The 23,081-nt window shown below is 48.3% G+C and overlaps 8 protein-coding genes across 8 annotated transcripts; 4 read left to right on the plus strand and 4 right to left on the minus strand.

Moving 5' to 3' along the window:
- Positions 1-2,732: 2,732 nt before the first annotated feature.
- N7471_008550 (OTU family ubiquitin thioesterase) lies at positions 2,733-4,391 on the plus strand (the record flags this gene model as incomplete). The annotated part of the gene is made up of 7 exons (XM_057281269.1): positions 2,733-2,804; positions 2,859-2,945; positions 3,012-3,075; positions 3,128-3,393; positions 3,473-3,744; positions 3,799-4,254; positions 4,316-4,391. The coding sequence occupies 7 exons, from the start codon at positions 2,733-2,735 to the stop codon at positions 4,389-4,391; spliced, it is 1,293 nt and encodes a 430-aa protein (XP_057135529.1).
- Positions 4,392-5,436: 1,045 nt separating this feature from the next.
- On the minus strand, positions 5,437-6,278 carry N7471_008551 (ThiJ/PfpI family protein; the record flags this gene model as incomplete). Its single annotated transcript, XM_057281270.1, has 2 exons — positions 5,437-5,645; positions 5,747-6,278. 2 exons carry the CDS (start codon positions 6,276-6,278, stop codon positions 5,437-5,439), a joined length of 741 nt encoding a protein of 246 aa, XP_057135530.1.
- A 1,027-nt stretch (positions 6,279-7,305) lies between these two features.
- Positions 7,306-9,421, plus strand: N7471_008552 (sugar porter family MFS transporter; the record flags this gene model as incomplete). The annotated part of the gene is made up of 8 exons (XM_057281271.1): positions 7,306-7,386; positions 7,443-7,839; positions 7,892-8,334; positions 8,387-8,477; positions 8,537-8,842; positions 8,912-9,008; positions 9,068-9,194; positions 9,272-9,421. 8 exons carry the CDS (start codon positions 7,306-7,308, stop codon positions 9,419-9,421), a joined length of 1,692 nt encoding a protein of 563 aa, XP_057135531.1.
- A 23-nt stretch (positions 9,422-9,444) lies between these two features.
- On the minus strand, positions 9,445-12,421 carry N7471_008553 (putative C6 transcription factor (Gal4)). The gene is made up of 8 exons (XM_057281272.1): positions 12,389-12,421; positions 12,119-12,225; positions 12,018-12,047; positions 11,862-11,956; positions 11,489-11,799; positions 10,743-11,422; positions 10,164-10,684; positions 9,445-10,094 (listed from the first exon to the last, which is right to left on the minus strand). Exons 2-8 carry the CDS (start codon positions 12,149-12,151, stop codon positions 9,674-9,676), a joined length of 2,091 nt encoding a protein of 696 aa, XP_057135532.1. The 5' UTR covers positions 12,152-12,225; positions 12,389-12,421; the 3' UTR covers positions 9,445-9,673.
- Positions 12,422-12,915: 494 nt separating this feature from the next.
- On the plus strand, positions 12,916-14,289 carry N7471_008554 (uncharacterized protein; the record flags this gene model as incomplete). Its single annotated transcript, XM_057281273.1, has 3 exons — positions 12,916-13,309; positions 13,429-13,896; positions 13,972-14,289. Exons 1-3 carry the CDS (start codon positions 13,049-13,051, stop codon positions 14,287-14,289), a joined length of 1,047 nt encoding a protein of 348 aa, XP_057135533.1. The 5' UTR covers positions 12,916-13,048.
- A 523-nt stretch (positions 14,290-14,812) lies between these two features.
- Positions 14,813-15,426, minus strand: N7471_008555 (60S ribosomal protein eL37; the record flags this gene model as incomplete). The annotated part of the gene is made up of 4 exons (XM_057281274.1): positions 14,813-14,952; positions 15,064-15,135; positions 15,286-15,348; positions 15,423-15,426. 4 exons carry the CDS (start codon positions 15,424-15,426, stop codon positions 14,813-14,815), a joined length of 279 nt encoding a protein of 92 aa, XP_057135534.1.
- Positions 15,427-15,953: 527 nt separating this feature from the next.
- slu7 (mRNA splicing protein SLU7) lies at positions 15,954-17,363 on the minus strand (the record flags this gene model as incomplete). The annotated part of the gene is made up of 1 exon (XM_057281275.1): positions 15,954-17,363. The coding sequence occupies one exon, from the start codon at positions 17,361-17,363 to the stop codon at positions 15,954-15,956; it is 1,410 nt and encodes a 469-aa protein (XP_057135535.1).
- A 326-nt stretch (positions 17,364-17,689) lies between these two features.
- Positions 17,690-22,851, plus strand: N7471_008557 (DNA-directed DNA polymerase zeta catalytic subunit REV3; the record flags this gene model as incomplete). Its single annotated transcript, XM_057281276.1, has 3 exons — positions 17,690-17,924; positions 17,977-19,809; positions 19,862-22,851. The coding sequence occupies 3 exons, from the start codon at positions 17,690-17,692 to the stop codon at positions 22,849-22,851; spliced, it is 5,058 nt and encodes a 1,685-aa protein (XP_057135536.1).
- Positions 22,852-23,081: the final 230 nt, after the last annotated feature.

The following is a 23,081-nucleotide window of genomic DNA, read 5'->3' on the forward strand; positions in this document are numbered from 1 at the left end:
GCGCTAAAATCACGATAAGATGAACTCTTTATGTTTCTAATATTTTTTTATAGTGGATGTAGTGGATGTAGTGTAGGAAGTAGTGTAGGAAGTAGTGTACATAAGGTATTGCAGAATCCCCAGAATCCTACTGCCTAGGTTCTAATCCTCCCGGGCAGGGTCCACTCAAGCTTGGAAGTAGTCTCACGTAAGTTAGGAAGCTTAACCTCCGGTGGAACGTATACATACTCCTATACCCAGATAATAATAGGCTAGCTTGAAATTCTGGAAAAGAAGGCTCCGATACAAAGGAAAGTAAAAGTTTAGAAAAAGCAATACTATTGGGGGAAGACCCAAAGGCATGTGAACACATTTCCTTATCTCCTATAGGATTGCATGATACATATGCATCAGGTACGGGGCCTTTCTCCCGAGGTCTTTCCGATTTCTTTCTAACCATGTTCACTCGGACCCGAGTTATATATTTGATTCCGCTAAGCTACCGGCATACGAGCTCTATACGAACCTGGGCCGGTGGAAATCACAATCACATACGGAGAAAACAAGGAAACCCTGAAATTCTCCTATGGATATCCGATATCCGAGCACCAGGTCGGGTGATTGAAACATTCGATCAAGGCCAAAAACCAACATGCATGTAAAACGGTAGGATTAGAAAGAAAGAAACAAAAAAAAACAAGGTAATGCCACCATCGCCCCGAAAATAACGACAAGAAGAAAAAAAAAAAAAAAAGCAAAGCAAAGCCCGTATGCATCAAATCGGGGGGGCTGCACCAATCATGACGGGGTCGGCATCAAACGAAATATCCCAGACCTCAGCCCTGGAGATTTCCAAACCCCGCTTTTAGGGCCCTTTTACCCAGGGAGATTGTTGGCTTTTTTTTTTAAACTTTGCTTTTTTTTGGTGCTTTTCTTACCTCTGTTATATGCCCTGGGTGTGAGTCCGTGGATAAAATGGAGCTCCGATTAGTCCGAGGTAAGTGTCAATTGGAGGGTGGATATTGGGTGTGGGGTGATAATAAGGGATTTGATAGTCCGATGCATACACCTGGGCAATAGTATAATCAATATGCATATGTATAATCGAGGTGATAATCGCGGAATGTACGTGTCCTATCTTCCTATTCATTCCTACGGAGTAGTATTCATGACTCGAGGTTTTGTGGGGTATACGGGGGATTGTACTCCCAATGTATAACTGTACGTACAACATTGAAGCGACGTACAACTGTAAGTATTAGTATGTACTACATTTTCTAATTTCAAAAACAGCAGGAAAATAAAGGGCGTTTACGCGAGATGTTTGTGTTGTTCGATCAGCATCTTCAGACATCTATGTATGGACGGAGGTAACTCGGGCACGGTGCATCGCTACTTCATACTGTGTTTTTGTTTTTATTTTATTTTTTCCTTTTCCTTTTCTTTTTATTTTCTTTTATTTTTTTCCCTTAAACAACATATTTTCTGTTTTTTTTGTTTTATCTAATCTTTTTTTTCCATATAGGGAGGAAACCAGAAGGTTGAACTTACCCTTCTATTTTTTTGCCCAAATCTCTGCGTTCAATTATCCTCTCTCTTTCTTCTCTCCCCGCAAAACCTCCCCCCTCCCCAAATATCTCTCCTCCAACTCCCATCACAACTCTATCCAATTTTTAACGATCATATTTGTTGGATTCTCTACTCTCTCGGGTCTGACCTCCGGTTTCACTCGGCAACCCCTCCATGATTATCTCATCGTGTGCAAGGTCATAAACAAAGGTGGGCAACTTCCCTGATCGCTTTTCTTTCTTTTTGTCATTGTGTGTCATACAACACTCCTTCCAAGGTTATTCTTCTGTTCTTGGCCCCCTTAACGCCCCCCCTTTGGCTTCTCCATTTATTATAATTCTCCGGAATCCATATCCGCAAGATCACCTGGAAACTCAGACTCCATCAGTGATCCCTGTCAGTCTCACAAATCCAATCTGTGGTTCGTGCACCCCTCCTTGAGAGGATCCCCTATGCCGTTTCCAACCGGCTTATAGCCTCTGCCCCGTGGAGGCTCTTCTGACATCATCGACGTTTGCCTTTCCACAATTTGATTGTGATATTCCCCTTTGGCTTTTGGATCTCTTCATCACAAAACTTTTCTTTTACCCAATCAGACTGGGAGAGCTGTCCTAGGGGCTTGTAGTACACCCTCACTTTGCCCCATCTTACTCCTTGTATCCTCCTATCGGCGCCCCCGGGTACTCGTGGGCTTGATTTGACTTTACCATCAATGACTGCTATGCATGTTTTGCGTCTGGATCGTCATGCTGAGACTCTGATAGTAGAAGCCGATCCTCTGTGCTGGGACACACTACAGTGTCGTACAAGGCAAAAAGGTGAAGGCCGTATTTCATCACCCGAATATTCCAAGGAGAAATGTCCATTCGAACTGTATGTCAACTTATTTTCTATTTATATTTGTTCCCCTCCAGAGGTTGTCAAGTTCTTTCTAACATCTCCAGAAAACCTTGACATAATAACCACTGCGTGGACTCTTCGACTTCGAATAAGCACAATCTCAACCGTATGCGATGTCCTTATCAAAACCTACTTGGAATCATTTCGGTATTCATCAGCCGTTCCCGGAAAAGCAGAATCCCGTCGATTTTTACCGGGACGCCCTTTCCTCGTCTTTTCTTTCTCCAGTAGCCCTTTCATTATCAGCTGCTTTCTCTCACCCAATCTCTTCCAACTCCGCCAACATGAATGCTCTCTCCGCCGACGAGATGGAGCGCTTCCAGAAGCTTTCCAACAGCTACCAGCCGGAAGTCCAGGTATTTGGTTTCGATTATCCCGGCCTACAGCAATGGCTGACACCGTGTCGACAGGGCCCCCTTGTCTCAACCAAACAGTCTAGCCACAGCATCGCGTTAGATTACTCGAATGCAGATCCTACGTTAGCTACAAAGACAAATGTAAGCTTTGGCGGCTTGGGCCTCCTGTGTTACCATAATATGTCTTGCATCTAACTTTCAGCTTAGGCGCTTTCTATCACCCATCCCGAGTGCCGTATCATGAAAGGCGATGGGAATTGTGGTTGGAGAGGTATGGCCATCTACATTCGATATGAAGTGTATTTCATGCTAATCCTATATAGCTGTGGCATTTGGTTATTTCGAGACCCTCTTCGCCCTCCGAGACACGCTCCGTATCGAGGCGGAGATTCGGAGAATGAAGTCTCTTACTACGCTTTTGGAACGGGTCGGCCTGTCGGATTCCATCTACGAGATCTTTGTCGATGCCACAGAAGATGTCCTGAACCGAACCCATGCTGCTATCCAAAGTGGCGCTCAAGACGAGTCTTTCCTTGTCGAGGCTTTTAATGAGGGTTACTGCTCTGATGCTATCATTACCCACTTCCGAGTAAGTTTTTCCTGTTGGATGATGCTCGCCCTTCTATTTCCTTGTTACCGGACGTAAACTGACTGTTCTCGCCTTGCAGATCTTGACTAGCGCGTGGATGAAGCTCAACGCGAACCGGTACCAGGCTTTCCTTCCTATGCCACTGAACCAGTACTGCAGCTCGCGGATAGACCCGGTGAAGACCGAAATCGACGAAGTTGGCCTCCAGGCACTGATCGACGGTGTAATCGAAGGCTCCGGCTTTGGCGTCGAAATTCTTTACCTCGACCGAAGTGAAGGCGACGTCGTGACACCTCACCAACTATCCTCTAATAGTCCCAGTGGTGCAACAATCCGCCTCCTCTACCGACCGTAAGTTACTTTGGCAGTTACCATGTGCTGTACCAAGTTTAACATTCCACACAGAGGCCATTATGATCTCCTTTACCCAGCCGAAACGTTGAATATGGCACCCATAGTCAACCTCCAATACGGAATGACGTCCGATTACTCCCCCTGGGATCAAGCTGCTCTCGGATTTGACGTCAATTCAAGCTTAATGGCCATTCCCAATTTGATGCAGGACACATCCTTTGGCATGGGCGCGCCCATGTCTCCAATGCCTTCTGTCTCGCCAACACCCGCCAGTCCATTCCGCATGTCCCCGCAACAAGACATGTACCAATCGCCTATGCCAACCCATGCTCCCATTCCGTCAATTCCGGTCTCCCCTCCTCCACAAATCGCGCCGCCATCCTCCGCCCCGCCACCGATGACTTCGCTGCCTAGTCGGTCATCAGACGGCCCGCAAATTCGCCTGAATCCCTTGGTGATGAAACCGAATCTCAGTCGTTCGTTGCCAGTCACGACACCTTTCAAAAAGTGAGTGTTGTCAAGCCATCTACAGTATAATCGATGTCGTTACTGACTTTTTCTGTCTTAGTTCCCCATATAACCAAGCCCATTTCCAGAATTCCGACTTTGAACCCATCCATTGGGAACCGCACGAACGAAGATAAAATTTGCGAGCTGGCATGCATGACGAGAGTCAGAACCGTGGATCTCGTTTTCCTCATTTCTTCTCCATAATGATCATCCCGGGTTAATGACTCGACTCATATTATGGTTCATTGTTTGTCAGGCGGACTAGGCTCGGGCCAGCGCATCTCCCTTTCAAACTCTTTTTGATGAAACTCTTCCTATTCCCTTCCGGGTCTAGGTATATGCATGGTTCACATTTTCCCTCCTTCTTATTCCCTTCCTCTTCTCTTCTTCTTCGTCTTCTTCTTTTCTTTTTCCTTTCTCTATGATTGTCCTCTTTAGCGTGGTGCAGCGCGTTGCATGGTACAAGCGTTCTCGCCCAGATTGTTTCTTTGTTCTGTTTTTCTCAAACTCGGGGTCTATGTTCTTTTCTGTTCGATTCTTTTCTTCCCTTTTCTTCCTTTCTTAGGCTCTGGAACTGCAAGAAATGCATTACTATTGAACCTATGGGTGTCTTCCTTGCTTTAGATATAGATACACAGGTACAATGTAAGGTTGCGACATGGGGCACTATCTAGTTTTTATAGACTGTCGTAGTGGTTTTTGTTATCTCTACCTGATGGAATATTTTAATATTTCATCAATGTTGGAACATGATCTAGCCCAATTCATCATGCTCTGCATTTGAAAGAGGATTGCGTCTGAAACCGATGATGGCGACGCTCTATGGAAATCCTTCTGTCGACATGTTCAATTTCGATCTCCGCGTTTTGAAGGCTTGCACATACTAGAGAATCTTGATATGTTATTGTTCTCCATGGGATCGTCTCGCTCAGTCCGGATGGAGAGCTTGACGCGTATGTTCCTTATATCCCTGAAGCTTTGTGGGACTCGGTCCTTTATTTAATTGGATAGCTTTAATTAAGCCATATGTACTTTGTTACTATCAGTAATAAAGTACTAAATTTTGCATTTATTTTATTTTTCAAGAAACAAAAGGACCTGATCGTCGATTTTGACTCATGGAGATTCCTCGGGTTGACATTGGTCGGATGTTGTGACTTCTAGAACCCCACGCAGCAATCACTTCCCCTTAAGCAGCTGAATCACTGCATTCGGAACCGCCCTAATAACCTGCCAGAGCACATAGGCAGTATCCCCCGTCGCAGAACTAGCGTATGCCGCCGGACGGGAAGGAATATCCGCAGCAACGAGGATCGTATTCACCAGAGCGGCAGGGTAATGTTCACGCAAGTACCCAGCGACCAGATCGTGTCCGTTTGTAATTCCGCCTAAAGCTCGTCTCAGCATGCACAGCCACATCCACATCCAGGTTGAACCAAACTCGAACCCAAAAGAAAAAAAAACAAAAGCAAAACAAAGCAAAACATACCACTAGTCCACAAATTCCCATCCCTAGCAACCCTAACCGAATCATCCCAAAGCTTCGCCTCAGGAAACCTCCTCCTCATCTCAGGAATCAACAACCGCGGCGCGGTAACTTCCTTCCCCTTCACAATCCCAGCGTACCCGATAACAAATGCCCCCGTGCAGATACTCAAGATGGGCGTGTCGACCGCGAAATGCGCGCGCACGAAGTCGAGGTATTCTTCTGCTGGCGGCATGGCTTTGGGCGGGGGACCGGGGATCAGCACGATGTCTAGCTTGCCTGGAGAGACGGCAGAGTCTGTGAGCGAGTCGGTTAGTTGTATGGACATTTGCGAGGTCGTCTTGACTGTTGTGTTTGGTCCGTTGTGTGCGATGTAGTGGATCTCGCAGGGCCGGCCTAGGTCTACTAGTGGCTGTGGGAGTGAGCATTCTTGTAGGTATTCTGGGGTTGTCATGTAGAGGAGGTCGACGGCTGAGAGGTCGAGGAGTTGGACGGTTCCTACGAGGAGGACGCCGATTCGGAGGGGTGAGGACATGGTTGTGGGTGGATTGTAAGGTTGAGATCTTGAACTTTGGGATCTGAAAAAAATTGACTCCAGCAGAACGAGGATTTATCACATTGCGCTGGGCAGGTCAGATGCTAACTTGCTGCACCTGATGTCTCTTGAGAAACCACTATCCAGCAGCTGACATGTGTCTCGAGGTCCGGTTGTTGTTATTTGGCACTGGACTCGATGGAATTGCACAGAGCTTGGTGTTTCTCTGGCTAATCTGCGCATAATCGCGCAAGTTGCGTTGTTTTTGAGAGTGAAGATGGGTTTCACATGGGCAGCACAGAGTTGAAAATCACCGTTGCAATGGTCCCAATTCAGGTATTCGCTCCTAATGAGTCATCTGGTGATAGCCACCCCAATGGTTAAAATAACCTTGGAAAGCAATTGAATCAAAAATGTCTACATATTCCAATGGTATTGAAAGTGAAAACCCTGTTTTCGTGCTATATCGGAATAAGCCGACCAAAAAGGATAAGAATTCCCACCTTCCCCACAGGGCTTCGGGTTCGGGATGACGCCGAGTTTCTGTAGGGCTATGGATTTTGGAATTTCTGTCTGATAATGGGAATGGTGTCTGTTAATATAAAACATATATATACATACATACGTAAGTGTTTATCTCTTTTCCAGAGTTATTTTTACTCCAATAAATCGAAATCTCTACAACCCCTTGACAGGGGTTCCCCGCAATATCAAAACTCTCCCCTCGGGCCAGTCGGCCCACTAAAATCGGGGAAATGCCTTGCCCCAGTTTCGGCCTTCTCCCCCCTTTTTCCCTTTTTCGGTTGGAGCGGAGTAGACCACTCCGTTGATTTTCATTTTATCATGCGTGCCTTGCTCTGAGCTTTCGGAGTACTGTGTTCCTGCTTCATCTATACTTCAGACGGAGCACTGTGTTCCTAAACGGCAGAGGGCAGTTCCGATACTTGGCTTGGAAAGCATATACTATATAAAGCCTAGCGACTGGGGTTATATCCCTTCTCATCGGTTCAGAAAATACTGGCATATCATGGCTACTGTTGTAGATAGCTCCCCGAAGGGCGGCTTTGCGCTTGTCCTACAGAATCCCTTTCTCTGTGGTGTAGCATCGGTAAGTGTCTGCTCTTGTTATGATATGTTGCTATTCATTCATTGACCGTGGAACAGTTCTCGACCCTGGGTGGTCTGTTATTTGGCTATGATCAAGGTGTTATCAGCGGTGTTATCACCATGGAGTCCTTTGGAGCTCGATACCCTCGTGTGTTTTCTGAAAGTGGTTTCAAGGGTTGGTTCGTATCAACCCTGTTGCTTGCAGCTTGGGCTGGTTCCTTGATCAACGGACCTATCGCCGATCGATTTGGCCGGAAGATGTCCATCAATCTGGCGGTAGTGGTCTTCGTTATTGGTTCCGTCATCCAATGCGCTGCTATGGATATACCAATGCTATTCGCCGGTCGAGCTATCGCTGGTTTAGCTATTGGTCAACTGACCATGGTCGTGCCTCTGTATATTTCTGAAGTTTCCATTCCAGAGATTCGCGGAGGACTGGTGGTTCTACAGCAATGTAAGTTTTTCTCGAGAGTTGGGATATGGCACGTCGACTAATTTGCATTTAGTATCCGTCACTCTTGGAATCTTGTTCAGCTACTGGATCGACTATGGAACGAACTACATCGGCGGCACCCGATGCGCTCCTGATATCCCTTACTCCGGTGGTACAATTTCAAAGCCTATCTTCGACCCTTACCATGATGTTCCTGCTGGTGGCTGTACTGGGCAGTCCGAGGTGTCATGGCGTCTTCCCCTCGCTCTGCAGATCGTTCCAGCCGTTATCCTCGGTATCGGAATGCTATTCTTCCCAGACTCGCCCCGTTGGTTGCTGATGAAGGAGCGTGATGACGATTCGCTGCACGCGCTCTCAAGACTGCGTCGCCAGGATCGCGATAGTCCTGTTCTACTCAACGAGTACCTTGAAATCAAGGCCTCTATCATGCTAGAAAATTCCTTTGCGAGGGACAATTTCCCTAACCTGTCCGGATACAAGTTGCACGTTGCTCAGGTTTGTTGCCAATCCTCCCTTCTAATTCGATTCCACTAACCCGTTTCAAAAGTACATGTCCTTCTTCACAACATGGTCCCGCTTCAGAAGGTTGGCTATTGGCTGCATCGTGATGTTCTTCCAGCAGTTCATGGGTTGTAATGGTATGTCATTTCCCGACTACACCCTCTCATCCATCTATCGCAATATCTAATTCATATAGCTATGATCTACTACGCTCCTACAATCTTCGCCCAGCTCGGCCTGGATGGTAACACCACCTCCCTCCTTGCTACCGGTGTTTACGGCATCGTCAACTGCCTTAGCACCCTCCCCGCGCTCTTCTTCATAGACAAAGTCGGTCGTCGACCTCTGCTCATGGCAGGCGCTGCGGGGACTTGCATCTCGCTGGTGATTGTAGGCGGCATCCTGGGTGGCTTTGGTTCCTCACTCGTCAGCAATAAATCTGCCGGTTGGGCCGGTATTGCCTTTATCTACATCTACGATATCAACTTCTCCTATTCCTTCGGTACGATCATGTCTTATACCTCTTCTTACCTGCATTCTCCAGCATCAACTAACAACATCTTCACTATAGCCCCTATCGGTTGGGTTCTTCCTTCCGAGATCTTCAACCTGTCGATTAGATCCAAGGCCATCTCCATCACAACCTCGGCAACATGGATGTGCAACTTGTAAGTGACAGCGTTCTAGCCAGGCTATTCGATTCGAATCTAACAAGTCCGTCTTGCAGCATCATTGGCCTTGTCACACCCGACATGCTCGAGTCTATCACCTGGGGCACATACATCTTCTTTGCTGCCTTCTGTCTTCTTGCCTTTGCGTTCACCTTCTTCTGCATCCCTGAAACCCGTGGAAAGGTACGCCCCGCAACCCTCCGTTCCAGCGTGGACCCATTGTCCACGAATGATCGACCATGCTAACTATTTTTCAACAGACACTCGAAGATATGGATCTCATTTTCGGCGATACAGCCGCCCACGAAGAAAAGAAGCGCATCAAGCATATCGAGGCCGAATTGCGCGGAACACCGATTGAAGAAGATGATCTCATCAAGCCGGTCAATTCGCATGCGGAACAGGCATGAATGCCAACGTGCAATGCAAAGAACTTACGGCGTAAAGAGAACAGTATTCGTATATAATAACTTATTCTTGACATAGGATATCACGCACTTATCAAATCCACTGTCAAAATCATGCTAAAGTATTCGCTAATACCTATATGACAATTTCCAAAAGTCCTAATTCCCAATTTTCCATATACCCATCCTACAATGCAAGGCAAGATACATACAGAATCAAAAGAAAATAAAAACCAATAACAAAACAACAGCGAATCATTCCGTCGCGGGGAAATTAACCCATTCAGAAAAGTCCATTCCCCCCGTATTGTGCATTTGCATATGTTGCTCGACTGGAAACAGACTTCCACCGAATCCGGGATCATTAAAGAGCTGTCCGGGGAACGGCATCATGTTAGGCTGCGGTTGTGGAGACATGTGCTGGTGCTGGTGATGCTGGGGATCGAGCTGGTCTCCGTCCGTTGGGAGTCCCTGTGGCACTGAGTTTGTTGGTGGGCCCAGGAGTCGGTTGATGACTTCGAAGCAGCGGGTTGCGAAGCGGTTTGTGCCGAGGGACGGGTGGGTTAGGAGGGATTTTGTGGTTTCGATGTCCTGGAGCCAGGAGGCGGCTTCGGGGTTTGAGGGGTCCGTCATTAGGAAAACTATGGGGATCAGGCCTGCTTGGAAGAGGAAGTAGCTGTTTTTAATGTTAGATGTCATTCTAGTAGAAAGGAATAGTGGGTGTGTGGTATGGGGAAATACATACAGCATATACCATGCCCCAAGTCTGGTGCACATATAGTTCGCCATGTACTCCGAGATGGAGGAGATGGTCAGACGCGCGTTCTGGAGACAACGCAATCGGCATTCCGTCTCGAAGGGATCTTCAGACCCTGCATCCGGGGTGCCTGGACCGCCGCCGCTAAGTGGGGCCCAGCGTCTAGCGGCCCAGCGAAGTAGGATTGGTCTGTAGATCAGAATGGTGAGGTTCCAGTTTCGCCATAGCAGGCGGTTGCGCACGAGTGCGAGAGAGTCCGGATCTGGATGGGTTGGCTGCATGGAGAGAGGCAACTGCGGGTGTTGGAGGTAGGATGGAAGACTGTTGTACCATTCTTCGATGGGTTTTTGCAGGTTCAGTGTGTCTTCTGGAGTGAGGCTTGGGCTTGAGATGAGGCGTTGGTAGACGCTGTTGGTAAGGAGGTGGAAGCTGGCCTGGGCAATTAAGCCGGAGTAGATGGTTGGGCCGGGCGATTCGGCTGGCAGAGTTGTTGTTGTGGGAGTCAAGGCCTGTAATGTATTAGTTATAGCTAGCTGCTTTTTTATGTTTCATATTGGTTGCAAGTACCTCTTCGTGAATATTTCGAACCTGTTTCGCATCCATGACACTATCCTCTGGGAGGAGGATCGGTCTGCCGAAGGTTTTAGCTGCGCCGCTGTCGAAGATGAAAACTCCCCACCACAATCTTCTGCGGATTTCTCTTTGCAGGAGACTGATCTTCCAGCCAGGGAACTCCTTGTGAAGACCCAAACTCATGGCCATTCGAACTGCTAGACCAAGATAATTCCATCCGGTGTTGGGTTTGTTCCGCTTCTGTGCATAGTTGCTCAGTAACAATAATCCTTGGACTAATGTCAGATTGCCAGTCTCAAACACAGATGCCTGCTGCAAGTATCCTCTGGCTTCTTGGTAGAATGTGATATCGAGGTCTGAGCTATCATCACCGATACACCAGGCTCCAAGAGCTAATATCGTGTTTAGGAGGATATGCCAGGCCGTACCATGCGGGCGTAGAGATGGGTCGTTGAACTGCATCCGGAAGGTAGGTTCGTGAATAAATGGATAGCTGGTGTGATAATTGAGGAAGAAAGCGTCGATAAACGCTTGTTCGATTAGCCCAGATGGAGCACTTTCCAGAAGCTGTGCTTTGAGAGGCACGCCTCCTGACCTTGCCGAGCGAACAGGTATATTCAAGTCAAATCCATGATCAAACAGTGCTCGTAATGGTACGACACTTGAAGATGCTCCTGTGATATATGTGTCAGTTCGGCAAATGAAGAGCATAATCCATAATGGATATTGAACGGACTAACCAAAGTAGCCAGCTCCTTCGGGCTTAATAGACAGCGCAGCCATGCCGTCTGTCAAATCACCAAGCGTAATTTCTTTTTCAGCCCAGTCAAAGCCATCGGCTTGCTGTGGGAGAGCTTCTGGTGCTGGCTCAGCCCGTTCTGGCTCATGCTTGGGGGTTGAGTGCCTTGAAGAGGACTTGGATGAAGGGGCCCTTGGGACCTCTGGGTTTTGCAAAAGAGAACGTAGTGTAGCATCCAGATCACCACCTGGGAAAAGCCTTCCTAGGGCTGTTTCAAATGAGTGTAGGCGATCTTCAACATAGGTTAAGTGTCTGAAGTAGTCAAGTCAGCCTTGTCTTCAAATACAAACTTTTGTTCGGCCCTGGTCACTTACTGCCGAGTCAGAGGACTTCTGCTGACTTTGGGGCTGTATATACATTCTTTGTTCAGCTGTCGGCATTGCAGACAAACTGGTCGCTCTTTTGAGCACTATAATACCCGGGTTAAATGGGCCAAAGCTTGCAGGAAATTAATACAAGACGGCACTTACTCTTGACTTGCGCAAGCGGCATTCGTCGCACTAGTTGAATTGTCAGACTTCAACTCTTGCGTTTTATATCTCAGCTATCATGCAGGCCGATCAATACATACAGCAAATGAGTGGGAATCACGAGTGCTAGCCATCTTTATCGAGGCAAGTTAGATATCCTGTATCTTATATCCAATACGCTTTGATCATGCCATACAACGGCAGTCATCTGCATAGATAATTAGCCTGTGCATTTGATATAATGAACGGAAAATGCTTCGCGAGAAGACCTCCACATCGGGTATCATGTATAGTACATAAGCATTGTAGGGCTGGGATGCGTATACACATAGCGGTGTGGAAGTAATCTCTAGAATGGAAAATGTACTCACGATCGGCGCTAGAGCACAGCCTTTTGCAATGCGATGGAATAAGATGCATCCATCGCTCCCCTCGATGGTGGGGAAAACGGTCAGGTGATAAGTGCAGAAAACTCATATTGGTGCCTCAGGCAGAAATTGTCTGGAATTTTGATCACAATCCTTGTTGACTGTTTTGTATGTTATTTTAAAGCCCTGATGTGTGGATCTTTTTAGTTGCACTCTTATTAACTGGATCGATTGGGATTTCAGGTACATGGTGTAGGCACTAAGCAGGTAGTATACATCAGGAACTATATATATTGCTTGCACACATCGTTCTAAGAACATCTAAGCCAGAGATTTTGAGTAGGAAATAGCTGGAGAGTCAGACCCTGGATTAGTTATTGTATTATCTTTATACCCAAGAGAAAGTACATCGAGAAACAACGAGAGAAATCAGATCCCATGCAATATCTTCTCGATATGCTATGTCTTGGCATGGCTGGACATTGAGGGGCCAATCACAAGCCGGAGACATTTTTTCTCGACATCATCTCCACGACTTGATCAGCAGCAACACTTTCAATCAAAGACTCAATAATTGGAAAGGAAAGATTGAAATTCGACCCGGTACATCTTCAACTCGCTAGGAACAAAGGACAGCATCGATATCTGAAGCGAGGCGCAACCATGCCCTCTCAACCCCCACTACCGCCCCTCCTCGCTTCATATGTATCAAATCTGCCCGATTCATCTCTAACGCTAGTCTCTTCTATCCTTGGTGCGACTTCAAACTGGCTGGTCCTGAGATTTCTTCATGCTGCGCTGAGCGCACCAAGCCCCAACGCGGCATTTGGCTCAGATGAGTTGCAAAATGGCTTAAAAAAGAAAGTGGTGCTGGTGAGCTTCATGCGGAGTTATGAGTTCTGGAGGACTGAGGCAAAGCGATTGGTAAGTTCAGTTAACATATTGACTGGTATTTGAATTTGGAACATGCATTTGTGTTCCATTTCTTATATTATTCATGTATTGATACATACATTGTTCAACATCATTAACTAGGTTTATAGGGCCTTGACCTTGCGCGTCTGGCAGATAAGCAACAATTTGCATTCATAGATGGCCTGTCTGAGTTGTTCTACGCACCGGAAGCCACAGCCACCCCCAGTATCTCACCGGCTGGACTGGGAAGCAGTCCACGAACAACGCTCCCAATGCGGTCTCCACCTGGTGCTGTACCCGGAAGGTCACCACAACCTGCGGTGACAACAGCCACAGGAGCGAGAGGAAATGTGACGCCGAAGCAGGCTGAACCTGGGATTGCAAAGAAGCTCCATTTCTCTGGCCGTGGTCTTGCCTCTCTCGACGCACTGGAGAAAGATATATCATCAGTGATTGAACAGCAAAAGAGTTCAATGGAAGATGGTGACGAGCTTCTTCTCATTATAGACCAGCCTGACCTGCTCCTTGCTGCGACAGGTCCAAGTATGGGGATCGGAGCAACAGAGATGTCGGAGTGGATCACAGCGCTACAACAGGTAAGGCCTTATCACTTGCTGATAGGCAAAATCAAGGTTTACGGTTTACGGCAGGGCTGACTATTTGTTCGACAGCATGCACATGCTACGGTTTTGACGTTAGCTACGGATGCCCCATTAATACACAATGCATCCACATCGGGAGGGCAGTTGGCTACGCCAATAGAGACGGAACATGCGGCACTTGTTATTGGGTTGGCGCATAGGGCTCGGTCGGTCATGCAGCTCCGCACTTTGGATACTGGAGCCGCAAAAGATGTGAGCGGGGTACTGAGGATCAGCCGAGGTGGTGGGCTGAACACGAGTGAAGAAGAGACCCTGGAGGAACGAGAGGCGTTGTACTTCATTCAACGGGATGGCGGTGTCAAGGTGTTTGGTCGTGGGGAATCATGAGTCGAGACTGTATACTATGGGTTAGATGTTCAAAGAGCCATGAGATTATCAGGAACAGTTCCAGTGAATCCTGTCCAATTCAAGACTCTGCGTCTTTTCGATCGAAGAGCCTCGTACTGAGTAGAAGACCATGAAATGGTAGGAAGAGTCTTCACATTGTATCTGTCATGACATGGGATATTCGCCAGCCATAAACGAAGAAAAAGGAAATTCATTCACGCTTTCCCAGGGTTTTTTTAAATCCAGCTCTTTTCCGTAGAAAAGAGCCCCTCAACGAAACTTTTCCCATCGTCTCGCAAGTTCTACTTTGTCATCCTTGGCGTGGCAAAGAGAACCAACGCGATCGACAGTTGCATACACCACCAACTCCACGGGAAAGCGATAAGAGTCCGGAACTGCCATTGCATTTCGAGTAATGCTATCCCGTAATGCTAATTCATGTCATGCCAGGATCCCTCCCCTCATTCCTATTCCAGCCTCTCCGATAACGAAAACGCGACGCCGAGCGGACGAAAAAGGGAATCTAGTTGGTCACGGGGCCACGGGCACCCTTGGGGGTACCGGTCTGGAAGCCGTTAAGGAAGCGGCGGTGGACATCGCGCAGGGAGCGCATGCGGCCGGAGCCGGTGGTCTTGCGGCGCTTAGCCTTCTCAGCCCAGTTGACTGTTCGTAAAAAAAAAAATCCATGTAAGCCTGAGTTCTCGACTTGGTGCCCAAATTCCAAAATGGCCACCATTCATATTACCAGCGTTCTCGGGAGGGGAATTTGCGTACACTTGCGGGTCTTGGCAGCAGGGTAGCCGCAGTTGGAACAAGTCGACTTCTGGATGTGGAAAGACCGCTTGCCTGTAGAGTCGTAGACATCACCGGTTAGCCCTTGTCCTTTCTAGATTGTGTGGTTGTCTTCGCCGTAATCGCTAATTCCGTCTTTCGATGTAGAAATTTGCGACTGCGGGTCGGATGGGTGGGATCGTGAAAAATAGGTGTAATACGTACCACAACGACGGCACAGAGTGTGCGTCTTGTTGTGGCGCTTTCCGAAGCTGGAGGTACCCTTAGCTGTGGCGGTTGTTAGTCTGAAGTTATTCGACGGTGCGGAGGATCGCGGTGCGATGTTTCGGCATCGAACGTACTCATCTTGAATTATGGAACTGTGGACGAGGATATATGTTAGTAAATTGACGGGGGTGAACTGAGCAATGGTGAAGGGACCGGCATGCGGACGTACCTGGCAATTCCGTTGAAGGGGCTGGTTGTCGGGTCGTCGTCGCTAAGCGTCTCGAAACTTGCCCAAGATCTGGCGATTGTGCTCTAAGCGAGTGCGTTAGTCAATCACGTGGACCCATCAGGGCTTTGCCAGATCCCGTGACTGACTAGCCCTCATTGGACGTATATGGTCCGTGCACATATCTAATCACGTGACACCGGTTGATCTTGTAAAGCCAACCAATTACAGAGTTGTGGATATATTTGATTCATGTTTATTCTAGTATCTCATTGATGCATATTATGTTGAGATGGGATTTTAAAGAGTACACGAAAAAGAGGTGCAAAAGCTAAATTATTGATTTGTGCATTTGTTCACTGTTTAAACAGCACATCAAGAGGGTATTTTAGTACATCCGAACGCCCATGCAAGTAGTATATGGAGAACATCATCAGAATCAATCTTTCCCTATGAAGTTCGCCATAGGATCATCAGCAGCCAGCCGGCTCCGCTTGTATGAGTCAAATTCCTCCTCTGTGATACCCGACTTCAATTCTTCCAGCGTCCGCTTTTTACCATTGGTATTTGAATCCTGCTCTTGATCCTTACCGTCGGCTTGTTCAGACTCGTGAGAGAGATCCGCATCTTCAGCGTTCTCGAAAACATCTTCGTTGGCGGTTGCTCCAGTCATCATCAACATGTTGCCTTCTTCCTCAAAGGCCTTCTTTCCGTCTTCCCCTGTACAATAGCTGTTCTTCACAGTGGAACAACAGCATGCATATCCCCATTTGAATTGGTACCACCAGCTGCCGAAGACCGAAGTATGATTGTTGACCATCACGTCTTCGGGGTATTTGGATTTGGTTGCGTTCTTGGGCGCGCCCTTAATGGCACCGCTCTCGTCATACTCAATGAATCGCTCGTTTTCAACGACCATCGTCTCTCGCAGCGCACTTGGTTTTGAGTGCTCTCCACCACCGTATTTATCCAGGAGAGCTTTGCGATGCGCCTCACGCTTAGCTTCACTATCAACAATCTCTTTCTTTCGGAGGACTTCTCCAGATGTGGGGTTGGCTTGGATATGTAGTTGAGGGAGACCCTTCTCTTGTGACTCCCACGCATATTGCTGGGCTTTCTCGAACTCTGCAGCATCACCCGAAGCACGGACGAAATTCTCCTCTGCGACAAGTGCAGCGGCCTGATCATCCTGCGCGCCCATGTCCACCATTCGGCGTGTCTTCGGGTCGTATTTGGCGGAATCAAGATCCAAGTTGAGCAGGTATTTGGCGGTGTCTTCTCGAATACGTAGGTTGCGAGTTGCGGTACTCTGTTGTCGTCCCATGTCGGATTCTTCGGCGTACCGGATATCCGAATCGGGGGCTTCATCGCCATCTTCATCGGTTTGAAGTTTCTTGAGATTTGCATCATCCTTCGCCATTCGCTTGATGGCCTCCATCTCTTCATATTCCTCGACGACCTGGCGATATTCGGTGGCATCGTAGCCGTTCCATCGATCTCTTTTGGCGTCCCACCCCATATCGACCTTCTGGAGAAGTTCGTCTGCCTGAATATCCTTTCCAGTCCATTTGGCGCCTTGCTTTCGGGGTCGACTCAGACACTCTTTGGTTTTGTGTGTCATCGCGCCGCAGTTTTCACATGCGCCTTTGCGGTATTTGGTGGCGGCTGGGCCCACGCGCTTTCCTCGATCATACCATTTTGACTGATCAGGGATGGCCTTCTGGAGACGTTGATGCTCCAGGTAGTCGTTGTTTGTCTCATCGTCCACGTAGAATGGCTTTTTCGAGATGAAGGATGGAATGTACTCGTTGGGCGTTTTGGACGCCACATCCGCGGGTTTTCGTGACATGACTGGTAGGTTCAATGGGGGAAGGGCAAGTTTTGATTAGGAAATAAAGGGAAGCAAGTGAGAAAGTAGATCGAGCCACTTGTAGCTCTCTCCTGTTATGAGATGAAAGATGAGTGAAGTTGCGATAGGCCCGAGCTTAGCGGGTGGAGAATTGATAATAAGCACGTGACTAGGCGTTATCTCGCGTTGGCATGGACATACCTCCCTCGCGTTTTCTCAACTATTCTTATTGAGATGCCTAACAGGACACACATGCGATAATCGGTGTATGATCCATTTATCCTTCGCAATGTTGCTGTGGCTTCTGGTCGCCACACACCGGAGCGATGGAGCCATTCCGTGTGCGTCTCAACTGTATCGATCATTACCAGGCGACCGCGTCGGAGTTGGATCCCCCACTACCTTTTCGTGATGAGGTCTCTGAAAAAGATTTCAAGCCCAAAGTGCCCGTGATTCGAATATTTGGGGCCACCGAAACTGGCCAGAGAGTTTGCGTACATGTCCATGGCGCATTTCCATATCTCTACATTGAATACAACGGGTCCTTGGCACCAGAAGATGGTTAGTGATAGTCATATTGATGGTTTGATGGGTTGACTCACCAAAACCGTAGTAAACTCGGCAATCCGAACTCTTCATCTCTCAATCGATCATGCCCTGGCGGTCAGCTTTCGCCGAAATGCATATGACCGGAGGACAGCGTTTGTGGCGCACATCACCTTGGTGAAAGGAGTCCCGTTCTACGGATATCATGTAGGATGGCGGTTCTTCTTCAAAATTTACCTTTTAAACCCCTTCCATACAACCCGGTTGGTCGATCTTCTGCACCAGGGAGCCGTGATGAAACGTCCGCTTCAACCCTACGAGGCACATGTGCAATACATCCCGCAATGGATGTGTGACTACAATTTGTACGGATGTGCAACCATGAACTGCAGTCAAGTCAAGTTCCGAGCACCGGTACCTGAGTATTTCGAGCTCAGCAATCTAGCCCACCGCTGGCACGATCGTTCAATCCCACCCGAGAGCATACTCGATCACCCTGCATTACAGAAACAAAGCAAATGCGCGCTGGAGGTTGATGTCTGTGTTCAAGATATCCTGAACCGTCTTGATGTAAAGGAACGGCCTTTACACCATGACTTCACCGAGCTTTTGAGACCTGTCGCGGTTAACGAGCGGCTTGTTCCTAGTATGGCTGGACTGTGGCAGGATGAAACTCGCAGACGGAAAAAGAGGATGGGAATCACTGATCCCGGAAGTAGTCCATTTGGACCTGAGGAATTGGTTCCAATGTCTGCGGATCCAAGAAAGCAGTCGAGAGGTGGTTGGATACACGAGGAAGAATTCCGTGAGATGGCATCTCAGCTTGCTGCTAACGAGAAACACGAGGATGGCAACAAAGATACGACATTTGGGACTTTCTTGGATACCGACGATCAAGCCAAAAATGTCAAGACTGCGTTGGATAGTGTTGAGGACTTCTTTCCTGACAAAATCAGTACTTTGACTTTTGATAGCAGCCGTTCCCAGGAATCAGCCGAGCAAAAAGTACCGGAAATTTCGGTTGATGAGAGTCTTGCTTTGTCCTCTCAAGCTGACGGACAGTATTACTCGGATTCTGATCAAGGAGTGGACTCATTGGAAGGGACAGCGGAACAGGAGCCTGAAACGAAAGGGGACCCGCTTGGGGACAGCTTTTACGATGAAATCTTTGACGAAATGCCTTTCTCAGATGCGGCTGCACCTGCGGAGCCTGCTGAAACCAACAACCCAAAAGCAACTATGGATGATGTCTTCAAGGACGAAAATTCTGTAGCCCCAGCAAAAAGGCCCAGAGACCAGAGTCAAAGCAGAAGTGTAGCCCCTAAAAGACAACACTTCGAAAGTCTCGATTGCCACCGTTCGCCTACCAAAAGACCTAGACATATGGCCGAACAAGACTTGTCTGACGGGCCATTGGAATCACCCAACACGCGGAAGCATCAGCAATATGACAAACAAAAGAGTGTCTCCTTTGATAGCAAGTTGGATTCACACGCGGAAACCCCGTCGTCAGAACCAAAATCATCTTCCTCGCAGAGGACAGTCCGTCCAAAGGCGCATAGTTACAACAGCGGCCTGAAATTCCCGGTAGTCAAGGACCCCAATGATCCTCTGACCGTTTTACGTTACAGCCAAGATGAGGCAAATTCTTCAAAAAAAGACCCCGAGTCATCCCAGCGCTTCTTGAGTTCTTTCCCTTCTGGATCTCCCACGGAATTGTCAGGCAAGAATAGTAAAACCCAGAGTTCCTCAGAGTTACATCAGTCTGCAACAGTAATGAGACCAGCCTCTGTCGATCCACATCTCGCTGAGATCATGGGAAAAAATTTATCGGTCATTCAATTTTACACCAAACACGCTATTGCGCTGCTTCAAATTTGCCAGCCCAACTTCCAGCAAAGTCAGTTCAACAATAAATGAATATGGGCGTCCCTCGGTTGTATACCAGAAAGCATTCTACAGTGATGAAACGGATGTGCCTGAACGACCAAGAGAATATGGCGGCAGAGAATTTCGGCTAGAGAGCAACACCATTCACTATCTACCTGATTTTGACCCGACGGCAGAGGCACCTGCAATGTTTGGTGAGCAAACACCAACAACACATGACCGAGATCAGCAAGAAAAGGTTGATCAACAACTCCGAGAAGGGTGTACCGCCAGGGTCTGGGAGTTTGCACCTGTTCCGCCAAGCCGATCGGAAGTAATACAGTGGTTGGAAGAGTTACAAGCCTCTCAAGAACCTAACCAAAAAGCAGCCCAAACCGTATCTGCTGAAACGAAATCCGACTTTCTCTCGCAGATTGAGGGCCCCACACAGAAGAACGCACATGGCTTCAAATACTCACAGAATGGAGTGTCCACCGGCGTGGAACACCAAGCTCAACACATGAGCACAATGAGCTTAGAAGTGCATGTGAACACGCGCGGAACCCTCATGCCCAACCCTGAAGAGGACGAGATCACTTGCATGTTCTGGTGCATTCAATCCGAAGACGAGGATGTTGAGGTCAATAGCCATCTTCCCGGAGTTCATGTTGGGATGGTTTACCATGGCGAAGGCGAGAGGCCAGAAGCCAAAATCTCCAAAGCATTGACAATTGACGTCGAATGTGAGCCTACGGAACTGGACCTGATAAACCGACTCATAGACATTGTCCGGTACCACGATCCGGACATTATCACGGGATACGAGGTCCACAACGCTTCGTGGGGATATGTGATTGAGCGAGCGCGCAAGAAGTACGACTTTGACATTTGCGAGGAGCTTTCAAGATCCAAATCCCAATCTAATGGACGATTTGGGAAAGAGGCAGATCAGTGGGGGTTCAACCACTCATCGTCCATTCGCATCACTGGGCGACACATGTTCAATATCTGGCGCGCTATGAAAGGCGAACTGAACCTACTACAGTACACTATGGAGAACGTCGTCTTCCATGTCTTGCATCGCCGAATTCCTCACTATTCCCCCAAAGACCTAACGCAATGGCACCAAAGTGGCAAGCCTCGCAATCTCCTCAAAGTCGTGGAATATTTCACCTCTCGTGTGCAAATGAATCTGGAAATTCTTGAAGCCAATGAGTTGGCGCCAAGGACAAGCGAGCAAGCGAGATTGCTGGGCATTGATTTTGCCTCTGTGATTTCCCGGGGATCGCAGTTCAAAGTTGAGTCTCTGATGTTCCGAATTGCGAAGCCAGAGAACTTCCTGCTCGTCTCACCAAGCAGGAAGCAGGTCGGACAGCAGAACGCATTAGAATGCTTGCCCCTGGTCATGGAACCGCAAAGTGACTTCTACACTAGCCCACTCCTGGTGCTTGATTTCCAGTCACTGTACCCGAGTGTCATGATCGCGTACAACTACTGCTACTCAACCTTCCTTGGTAGAGCAATGCACTGGCGTGGGCGAGATAAGATGGGGTTCATGGATTACAAGCGACAGCCTAGGCTACTCGAATTACTAAAAGACAAGATCAACATCGCACCGAATGGTATGATGTATGCGAAGCAAGAAGTGCGTCAGTCACTGCTAGCCAAGATGCTCTCTGAGATCCTTGAAACCCGCGTGATGGTCAAAACCGGCATGAAAGCCGACAAAGACGACAAGGTCTTACAGCGCCTTCTGAACAACAGACAGCTGGCACTAAAGCTAATTGCAAACGTCACATACGGCTACACATCCGCCTCATTCTCGGGACGAATGCCCTGTTCCGAGATCGCTGACAGCATTGTCCAAACCGGCCGAGAAACCCTCGAAAAAGCCATCGCCTTCATCCACTCAATCGAACGCTGGGGCGCCGAAGTCGTCTACGGCGACACAGACAGTCTATTCGTCTACCTAAAAGGCCGGACCCGCGACCAAGCCTTCGACATCGGCGAAGAAATCGCCCAAGCAGTAACAGACCTGAACCCACGTCCGATCAAACTAAAATTCGAAAAGGTCTACCACCCCTGCATCCTGCTTGCGAAGAAACGCTACGTAGGCTTCAAATACGAGCACCGCAACCAAAAAGAGCCCGAATTCGACGCAAAGGGCATCGAAACCGTCCGTCGCGACGGCACCCCCGCCGAACAAAAAATCGAAGAAAAAGCCCTAAAAACACTCTTCCGCACCGCAGATCTCTCCCAGGTAAAATCTTACTTCCAGCGCCAATGCGCAAAAATCATGCAAGGCCGCATCTCCATTCAGGACTTCTGCTTCGCCCGCGAAGTTCGCCTGGGGACGTACTCCGAGCGAGGCACCCTTCCCGCCGGCGCGATGATAAGCACAAAGCGCATGCTGGAGGATCCGCGCTCGGAGCCGCAGACCGGTGAGCGCGTGCCGTATGTTGTTGTTACCGGTGCGCCTGGGTCGAGACTTGTTGATCGGTGTGTTGCGCCGCAGATACTTCTGCATGATGCGCAGCTTGAGATCGATGCGGAGTACTATATCACGAAGAATATTATTCCGCCGCTGGAGAGGATTTTTAATCTTGTGGGTGCGAATGTTCGTCAGTGGTACGATGAGATGCCGAAGGTGCAGCGGATTCGGCGGGTTGAGGGCTCGGTGCTGGCGAGACCGAATTCTAGTGCTGGTGCTGGTGGGGTTAGTAGGAAGACGCTTGAGTCTTATATGCGCTCGTCTTCGTGTGTGGTCTGTCGGGCGAGATTGTCTGATGCTGCTGTTCCTGTGTGTGCGGATTGTCTGCAGAAGCCGCATCTTACGTTGCTTGATGTTGTTTCGCGGCTGCAGAGGGCGGAGAAGAGAGTCGTTGATTTGGAAGCTATTTGTCGCTCTTGTATGGGTGTTTCTCCTGGTGATGAGGTTAGCTGTGATAGTTTGGATTGCTCTATCTTCTACTCGAGGACTAGAGATGCTGCTAATTGGAGACACTCCAAGGCCGTGTTGGAGCCTGTGGTTGAATTATTGGAACGGAAGGGGGATGAGGGATTGGATTGGTAGTCTTTTGGATACACGGTGTTTTGAAGCAATTGGAGTTTTGATTTGGATATACCCCTACAGACTCCGTTGATGTTTAGTTTTACAAATTGGAGGAAATTCAAGCATACACTTTCATTCGCGTGCAGACTAGTCATCACCTAACTAAGTCAAAACGCTGGGCTGCAATCTCACCCCTGCCCCCATTTTTTGGTGATCGTTTTCTGATTTTGATTCTTTTTTTGTCTTTTGTC

Source organism: Penicillium samsonianum, assembly GCF_028829775.1.
Source record: "Penicillium samsonianum strain IBT 33392 chromosome Unknown utg000004l_segment0_segment0, whole genome shotgun sequence".
NCBI classification, from domain to species: Eukaryota; Fungi; Ascomycota; class Eurotiomycetes; order Eurotiales; family Aspergillaceae; genus Penicillium; species Penicillium samsonianum.